The sequence below is a fragment of the Amphimedon queenslandica genome, unplaced genomic scaffold (genome assembly GCF_000090795.2).
Source record: "Amphimedon queenslandica unplaced genomic scaffold, v1.1 AMPQUscaffold_12875, whole genome shotgun sequence".
In the NCBI taxonomy this organism is placed as follows: Eukaryota; Metazoa; Porifera; class Demospongiae; order Haplosclerida; family Niphatidae; genus Amphimedon; species Amphimedon queenslandica.
This window is the reverse complement of record NW_003546889.1, coordinates 1-9,580: the sequence shown is the minus strand read 5'-3', so window position 1 is coordinate 9,580 and position 9,580 is coordinate 1. Positions and strand designations below refer to the sequence as shown.

At 33.2% G+C, this 9,580-nt stretch overlaps 1 protein-coding gene and 1 long non-coding RNA gene across 2 annotated transcripts; one reads left to right on the top strand and one right to left on the bottom strand.

The window, feature by feature from the left end:
- Positions 1-364: 364 nt before the first annotated feature.
- On the bottom strand, positions 365-1,395 carry LOC109586434 (uncharacterized). The gene is made up of 4 exons (XR_002187027.1): positions 1,273-1,395; positions 1,082-1,145; positions 927-1,027; positions 365-664 (listed from the first exon to the last, which is right to left on the bottom strand). It is a non-coding gene; the product is annotated as an uncharacterized LOC109586434 (long non-coding RNA).
- Positions 1,396-3,572: 2,177 nt separating this feature from the next.
- LOC100639077 (NADPH oxidase 5-like) lies at positions 3,573-9,402 on the top strand. Its single transcript, XM_011408684.2, has 12 exons — positions 3,573-3,881; positions 4,295-4,389; positions 5,272-5,386; positions 5,512-5,603; positions 6,124-6,238; positions 6,552-6,705; positions 6,955-7,057; positions 7,181-7,288; positions 7,351-7,535; positions 7,646-7,864; positions 8,344-8,717; positions 8,950-9,402. Exons 1-12 carry the CDS (start codon positions 3,582-3,584, stop codon positions 9,319-9,321), a joined length of 2,232 nt encoding a protein of 743 aa, XP_011406986.2. The 5' UTR covers positions 3,573-3,581; the 3' UTR covers positions 9,322-9,402.
- The last annotated feature ends 178 nt before the right edge of the window (positions 9,403-9,580 follow it).

Sequence of the window (9,580 nt, the reverse complement as noted above, 5' to 3'; positions counted from 1 at the left end):
CACACACATACATACACTATACTAGCAATACATGATTATAATTCCTACATCCCAGCACACACCAGTCAACATATCTCAAGTAATATGACCTTGTGAGAAAGATCCTGTCAAGAATGAAAAGCTGGACACACTAATGAGTGGTGTGTATGTGGGTTGGGTACAAACCCACACACACACCCACTAACGTGTTACTGCAATCAATGCACCAGCTTTCCATTCTTGACAGGATCTCCTTCACAAATATTACCAGAAACATACAGCCTAGTGTATGACGGGACAACTATAACAAGTGTATCAGGCCAGTCGGTAATAATGGGGAATGTACCTACACTACAGGGTTCTTTACATTATAGCATACGCGCGATGTTTCGTGTAACAAGCCCCTCCCTAATGGTATTATACGCATGCAAATGGGGGCATACATATAATGACATGCAAGGATTGTATGAGTGCGTTACTAGCTGGGTCTGGTCGGCCAGCCCAGCTAGTAGTAGAATAGGTAACTCACTGCATTATCCATGAGACATCCTTCCATGTGCCAATTCGTGTGTCCATCCCAGTAAACTGCAACATGATAGTCCAAGTAGACCAGTATGACTGTCCAAGTAATCCAGTGATCTTGATTAATCATCACAGTTAGCAGGGCAGGTTATAACAGTCTCTCCTAATATCAAAAGAAGAAGAATACAAGTTAACATGAGGGTCATTGTTCTTATCATAACATTGGGACAAACAACTTGTAAATTTAAAATTGAATTTTAGGACTTTTAATTAAATGATAAAATTTAAATTTTAGTACTAAAATTTGAAATGAAACACTAAAATTTGAATTTAAATATTAAAATTTGAATTTGAATTTTCAAATTTTAAAGGGCAATGGTAAGTACATCATAGTGACAAAAGCACAAGTTAATTAAAATCCTCACTTGTAATGACATCCAGTCTTCAGTATTCTGTCTCCACTTGTGGTAGCCATCAAATGATGCGTGGGCGTCATAAGTTACAGGACAAAATGGCAGCCATAGACCTATTGAGAGAAAAAATAGAGTGAGACAAGTGAGATAAAGCCATAGGCTCTTACCAGTCAGGAGTTAGGCCAGGCAGTGAGTAAAAAACTGTAGTAATGGAGACTGGAGGCAGCTAACCTGTAGAAAAGGGAAAAAAGAATAAAATTTTGACAAAATAGTGGTAGAGAGGATAAAATGGCTACCCTTCTCACTAGAGAAGGTTGGGGGGAGAAGAGAGAGAGAGAGAGAAAGGGACAGGACTAACCACAGCTAGGCTAGCTAGCAGCCATTAGACAGGGAGACACAGAGAGAAAGAGGGACCCCTCCTCTACCACAAAAAGCTACAACTGACTGGAAGTGGGCAGTCCAGTATAGTCTTATTGGTCGGTCAAAGGTCACCTTAGAGGTTGCCATGGTTACTTAATGACGCAAATAAAGTTACTATGGATACCTGATGACGTCCATAGAAACCAAAGACGTAATATGGTCCTAATGACGTAATAGGGTTGCTATAGAGACACCATGGATATCTTTATGACGCATTCAGATACAGCATGGGAACACGTGGGATAACCTTAATAAAGGTGGGGCTGGTTATAATAGAATGGTGGCAGCTATGGAGTTAACAGCAAATTACAGTCTAGTGAGTCTACAGCAACCAGTTTAAAAAGGAATAAGATGGTGATTGTAGTAATGATAATGTGATTGTCTTATACATGCATCATGTACATGCACTGTCTCCTCTATGTCTCACACTTGTATGTACATGTACACACACAGCAGTATGCATGTATCAGTTTCCACTCCATACTGTATTCAATGTAGTGTATTCTCATGTGATACCAATGATACCATGTACATGTACATTACCCTCTCTTTATTGTGTACAATAAACTATTGTACACAATATAGTTTTTATTGTAATATAAATATTCCTAACTCCTTCCCTTTATTAGTATAATTATTGTATTATAGTTGCACTAATAAAATACCATTCTCATAGTAATCATGTTTTTAAATAAGAAATTTGACTTTGTGTCAATTAATTATTAATTTAGCTAATTACTTTGTTCACATATTCTGTGATAAAAGGCTACTGTCATGCCCCATTGCTCTAAGAATTCCTATTCATTAATAATTATAATAATAGTAAATGAGATTCTATTGGAAGACAATGACACAATTAATTGAGTCAATTTTATATCCCCGACAGCTAATGGAACACACTATACTTACACATGGTGAATAGAAGTGTTAAAACAAGATTATGAAATAATTATAATCACTGGTCACTAATAAATATTTCACGCTATTGTAACTCCAAGTCATTAATAGTATAGCGTAGTTACCAGACCACACATTAAAGAATGAGCTGCTTAATACAATTTCAAAAACAATACAATTTTTAAATAACGATACTAAACTATTGTGTGATATCATTAGAAAATACAAATCACTGTGAACAGATACTACACGTACATATCCATGTAGCTATTGCTAAACTAGTCTACTAATTATTTAATTGTTTCTCATACCCACATCATGTACACAATTTTTGAGGGTTGTGAATTGCGTGAATTTGCCTAAAAATATATTTTGCAGATTTATTTATTTTTGCAAATTTATGCCATCTGCTATTTTGTACCCTAATAATAATTCAATTTTGCGGATGTCTTTTTTGGAAATCTTAAAAAATGCAAAATCCGCAAAATTTTACAGTGCTCAAAAATTTTGCGTTATACAGATATGTACTTACTTGTTAAGGCAGATTTACAATATTACGCTAGTCCTGACGTTACGTTGACGCTGAAATAGAATCTGGTTTTATTCCAGTGGAAAGCATGCGTCAAAAGGTCAAACTGCCCACGCGTTTGATTAAAAATTGACGGTACGCTGGCCTAATGTCATATTGTAAATCCGCCTTTAGTGCATGTACAGTGTTGCTTCCTCATCACACACACAGACACACACACACACAGACACTGTTGTGTGTATGTACAACTGTACTGGTCTTCATCTCCCATTGAATGTATTCCAATGATGCCATGATATGACTCACCCTACCTCTCTTGTACATGTGCTGTGTTTCTATGTGTGTTTGCTTGTGGTGTATTGCTGTGTGGGCATACAAGTATATGAGAGTGTTAATTAAACCAAAATTATGAAACAATTACAGTCACTGGTCACCAATTTGTTTAACATTACTCTAATAATTAACAGTATCAGTTACCAGACCCCCACACCAGGGGGGGTAATGAGCTTAAATGCAATTTAAAAAACAATACTAAACTATTGTGTGATTTCATTAGTAAGTACAAATCACTATTAACAGATACTACACCTACCTATAGTTAATCTCTAGTATACATGTACTAATACAAGTATACAATGCATTCATTATAGATTATGATACACATTCATATCATAATATAGACACCATCACTTCCTGTAACATGAGCTCTTATTTCCTATATAAGTAGACACACATGCTCTGTGCCATACACTGCAGTAGCTTATATCTTTTCTTTATTCCTTCTTTATCTTTATTATTAACTGTCCCTCTCTCTCTCTTCAATGGCAGTATATGTGAATCACACTGCACTGAATATCAGTGATTCCAGTCTATCCAGTTCAGCTGAGCCTATTGTTGTATCTACTAGTAAGTTCAGGTTCACTGGGTCTGAGGTTATAAAAGAGAGTGATACAGTGATCACTGTTGATGAGAATGAGGAGCTCTCTCCTGGTACCAGTGTGAAGACCACTGGGGAGATACTGGAGTGGATCAGACGTAGACTGGAGGGACACCTGGTGGTCACTGGTCGAGGGTATGTGACGCTGGGTGACTTGAAATCAGCAGTAGATACTGACCTACCAGTAAGTATTGTGTGTATTTACTTTAGATGTTTAGTTGAAGTAATATTTGAATTAGTTTTGTGTTTGCTGAATTTGATTAATTTTATGACTAATTTATGAAGAATAAAGAAAATGAAATTTACCAAAAGTAGCCTTGATCATTAATTCATGAACTGGACAGAATCGTCACATTTTGAACTAAAAACTTTCCATTATTACAATACATATACTAGTAGTATATCCAATTAATACATGTACATGTGTGCATTATTCAATTATTATTATTATTATTATTATTATTATTATTATTATTATTATTATTATTATTATTATTATTATTATTATTATTATTATTATTATTATTATTATTATTATTATTATTATTAATATTATTATTATTATTATTATTATTATTATTCTTGTTATTATTATAGGGTTTTGCCTATCACTTGTTCCAGTTGATTGACGTCCATCAGTCTGGTAGTATCAGTCAGCAAGAACTGATTGGAGGATTAAGCAGATTAACAGTGTAAGCAACTAATGACATTAATCTATAATTATGAATAATTGTGTATACAGCATCAAGCGTGTGTGTGTGTATGTATCGGTACATACAGTACATGTACTAATAACATCTAATACAGTACATCTAACAACTTAATAAATTACTATAGACAATTGTGTATACAGTATCAAGTGTGTGTGTGTGTACATAGTAAATACATTATTGTAAATGCAACATGATGTGTGTGTATATGTACATGTACACCATTACATGTACAATATCATGTATGTACATGTACATGTAGTAGATAGTTATACATGTACTGCAAACAGTACAAAAAATCTGATGGAATGAACCTGATTACGTTAGTTCATATGATAGACTCTACCTCACAGACTATGCTGTAGGTATAGCTACACGTCTGCTACATAAGAATTCGTGTTCCTATTAATACTATTAAATTCTGTTGTACGCACTCAGGTATGCATCAGCAGAAGGTCGTTTATTAACATATCATGACATAAACAAAGTTCAGTTAAATCATTAATAAAGGATATACAGTTTGAGAGAAGAGAGAGTGTAATTGATAGTGCTGTATCTTCAAAAGTAAATCACAGATATGGGTAGTAGAATTCTTGTTATTGTTTTCACGGAATCGGATTATTGTCAATTTTCATACTTTTAAGTTAATTATATTTTATGAATGTCCACAATGCCACACTCCCTACTATGAAGCAATGCCAGAGCATATTGTAGTATTCTAGAGTAACTCCTGACTGTAGTAACATTCACTATACCTCTCTCCCTCTCTCTCTCTCCCGCTCTCTCTCCCTCTCTCTCCCTCCTCTCTCTCCCCCGCTCTCTCCCCCCCGCTCTCTCTCTCTCCCTCCTCTCTCTCCTTTATAGTAAAGAGACTAAGCATAAGATCCTCTCTTGGTTTGAGACATTATTTATTGAAACAGCTGGAGAGGATCAGCTCCTCCAACCTGATGAATTCAAAAAGGCACTGGAAACAGACGGAGTATGTTATTATTGAATATAATGAATATGTATCATGAACAATAGATGCTATACTGCATTCAATCATCATTATTTATTATTATTGTTGTTGTTGTTGTTGTTGTTATTATTATTATTATTATGTAGTTTCTTGATAAATTGTTCTTATTAATGAATGTCAGTGGTTCTGGTAAAATGACAGTACCTCAAATGCTGGACTCGTTAAGTAAACTCTCCTGGTAAGAATACTCTCCCTTCATTTAGCATAATATACATGTACTTAAATATTCTAAAGACTAATAATTTGGAGGGGATAAATTTTGGCGAATTGCTAAATGTTGGTGATCAGCGAATTTTAATTTGGCGAATTTATGGCCACATGCCGTTGAGCATGCGTATAATAGCTCAAAATGGTGGGTTTTTATTTTGGCGAATGGCTATCAAAACGCCAAATTTCCCAAATTTAATCCCCTCCAAAATTACCGGCTATACGGTACATGTACATTTACTTGTACAATTATTAGTGACTGTATCATCTTATGTGTTCCTACATGTACTGATACATGTATGTACTTGATATGTGTATAATGTTACAGTGGATGTCAGTGCTTGGATTCCTTTGTTATTTGGTAGTAAGTGAACGTTATTTGATCATCAGTAATTACTAGCGATATAATTTAATTAGTGACATTCACACGTATAATAATAATAATAATAATAATAATAATAATAATAATAATAATAATAATATTAATGTAGTGTTGATAAAGATGCTAACTGGTTGCTGTGGTTTGAGACTCAGTTTATTTCTATTGCTGGTGACGATCGACAGATCGACTTTGAAGGATTCAGAAAGGCACTTCATTTATCACAAGTAACTGCATTTCCTGATGCATATACATGTACTTATGTTGTGTAGAAAGTTTAAGCTGATTTTGATCAAAATTAAATTTTTTTACGAATTTTTAACGTTACTCCAAAATCGGATAAAAGTCCCTGTACTATAGTACAGGGTCACAAACCGAATTTTGCCAAAAATGAAAAGTAGAGAATTCTTCGTTTTTATTACATTTCCTGATGCATATACATGTACTTATGTTGTGTAGAAAGTTTGAGTTGATTCCGATCAAAATTGAATTTTTTACTAATTTTTATAAGTTACTCCAAAACTATTTTATATTTTCTAGTCTTCATTCTTTGCTAGTCGTTTCTTTTCAATATTTGATAAAGATGGGAATGGGTCCATTAGCCTCAATGAGATGATTAATGGAGTCACTTTATTGATGAGTGGGACACAATTGGATAAACTCAAGTTTCTTTTTCAAGTTTACGATGTTGATGGTAAGTGATTTGTATCTGCTAATGTACATGTATACAGTATAGCCTCTCTTAATGGACACTCTCTATAGCTTACACCTCCATTTAACGGACAGCACCTAGTGTACCAATTACATTCCTTACTGTATAAAATAACCTCCACATAAAGGACACCTCTGTATAACAAAGACACTTTCAAAGTGTCCATTATATAGAGGCTAGTCTGTATACATTATTATTGCTGTTATTGTTGTTGTTATTATTGTTTACTAGGTGATGGTAGTATTGATTATGATGAATTAAAGATTATCCTCAGATCATGTACCAGTGAAAGTTCACTGAGAATTAATGAAGAGAATTTAGACACACTAACAAAGTAATTATTATTATTATTATCCTACCACACCTACATGTACTTGTAATTGTAGTATTAGTTGGACTGTTGCTGACTGTTTATTATTTTTTGCAATTTTTAAAAATCATTTTTTATTATTTTCAGCGCTCTGTTTGATTTTGCTGATGCTGATAAAAATGGGAGCATTTCCTTTGAAGAACTGAAGAATGTTTTTGATAAATATCCGGACATTATTGACAACTTAACAATCAGGTAAATAACAAACAAATAAATAAATAAACTAAGTAAAATAAATTTATTAATGATATTTCTAGTGCTTCTAATTGGCTCAAGCCTCAAAAATTTAGTCAAAATAAGAAACTTTCGGAGAGACTTTGGCCTTCTTGGTTGTCATGGAATCGCATCAGAAATGATTTGTCGTATTTCATCTTCTTATCTGTGTTCTTTATGATTAATATTGTTCTGTTTGTGGAGGCAGCAATCAGATATAGGAAATCAAGTAAATAATAATAATAATAATGATAATAATAAAAGATGCTTTACACATACATGTACATGTATATTTACATGTGTATACCGGTATTTATATATTTATATTTTTTCTCTCAGTGTTTCTAATATCAATAGCACGAGGGGCAGGTGCTTGTCTCAACTTCACTCCAGTGGTTGTCCTTATACTGATGTATCGTCACATTGCTACACTTATTAGATCAACAAGACTCTCTTTTCTATTTCCACTGGACAAGTTCATTAAACTACACAAGGTTGTGGGGTATACTATCATTGCACTGTCTCTTGTTCATTTTGTGGCACATCTTGCAAATTTCAGTGAGTTATAGTAATAGTTATGAACTGATTAATATGCCAATTAATACCCAAGGCTATAGCCCATGGTTCTTTCTGAAAAATGGCTCCGAAATCACCCCAAATTTTTATTAGATCTTCTGATACATATTGATGCCCTTATGCTGTGTAGAAAGTTTGAGCTGATTCTGACTTCAATTTTTCAAGTTGCTGCAATTTTAAGAAAATACCAAAATTTTGAAAAATACCCAAGGCTATAGCCCATGGTTTTTTCTAAAAAATGGCTCCGAAATCACCCCAAATTTTTATTACATTTTCTGATACATATTGATGTCCTTATGCTGTGTAGAAAGTTTGAGCTGATTCCGACTTCAATTTTTTGAGTTATTAGCATCTGAAATTAGGAACATTTAATAATAGACTACTATAGTACAGGGCGTATGTTACTAAAAATAGAACACATTTATTATTATTATTATTATTATTATTATTATTATGAATAGGTTACATTGAGATTGATGACAGTATATATTCTAATTATTCAATGGTCCATTACTTGTTTGGTGTCGGTACTATTGGTTGGGTCTATGGTACTGCTGGACTAACAGGATTCCTATTACTAATAATACTAATAATAATGTGTGTGTGCTCACTGCCTGTTGTGAGACGTAAAGGAAAGTTTGAGATATTCTACTGGTCGCATTGCTTGTACATCATGTGGTATATTGTATTGATACTTCATGGGCCTCACTTCTGGAAGTGGTTCATTGGTCCTGCTATTGTCTTTATTATTGAGAAGATATTTCGGTCAAAATTATTTCAAATTATTCATTATGGACGGACTTATATTGAAGAAGTGAATCTCCTACCATCCAAAGTAATAATAATAATAAAAATAAAAAATAATATCAACTATTAATAATGCTTTCTACAAGGCTATAACTCATGTTTTTTTCTCCAAAAAATGGCTCCAAAATCACTCCCAATTTCTATTACATTTTCTGATACACTCATTAATGTCCTTAAGCTATGCAGAAAGTTTATGAATTGTCAAACGTAATTCATAAAACATTTATAATTTATATTAATCTCCTATTCTTCATATACAGGTGACACATCTCTCCATAACCAGACCTCCTAACTTCAACTATCAACCAGGAGACTATGTCTTCATTCAGATACCCAGTATCACTAGGTATGAGTGGCACCCATTCACTATCAGTTCAGCCCCAGAGATGAGTGATGTCTTCTGGTTACACGTTAGAGGAGTGGGTAGTTGGACTAATGGACTCTATGAACATTACAACAATACTTACAATGATGAGTCTACTACTGGTACTGCTCCTAGTTCCCCTACTGCTACTGGTAATATACTGGAGGAGGGGCATGAGGATATTCTACTGTTGTATTGTGTACATTATAATGTACAGTGTTTTAAGGGGGTCAGGGACATCTTAGAATTTTCATGCCCCCCTCATTAAAGTTAATGAACACAAGCATAATATGAATAGTTAATTTAAAGAACTGAGCAATTTCCTTTAGTAAATTAATGTACATTGTACTTGATCTTGTTCATACATGTACATGAAAGTTTGAAGTGATTAAATTTATTATTATTATTATTATTATTATTATTATTATTATTATTATTATTATTATTATTATTATTATTATTATTATTATTATTATTATTATTATTATTATTATTATTATTATTATTATTATTATTATTATTATTAT

Bases quoted from the DNA above. Each gene is read 5' to 3' on its own strand.
- LOC100639077 (XM_011408684.2), top strand. From the start codon at position 3,582: ATGGCAGTATATGTGAATCACACTGCACTGAATATCAGTGATTCCAGT. The intron at 5,387-5,511 runs GTATGTTATTAT...ATTATTATGTAG, and splicing joins AGGCACTGGAAACAGACGGA to TTTCTTGATAAATTGTTCTT. The intron at 7,536-7,645 runs GTAAATAATAAT...TTTTTCTCTCAG, and splicing joins AATCAGATATAGGAAATCAA to TGTTTCTAATATCAATAGCA.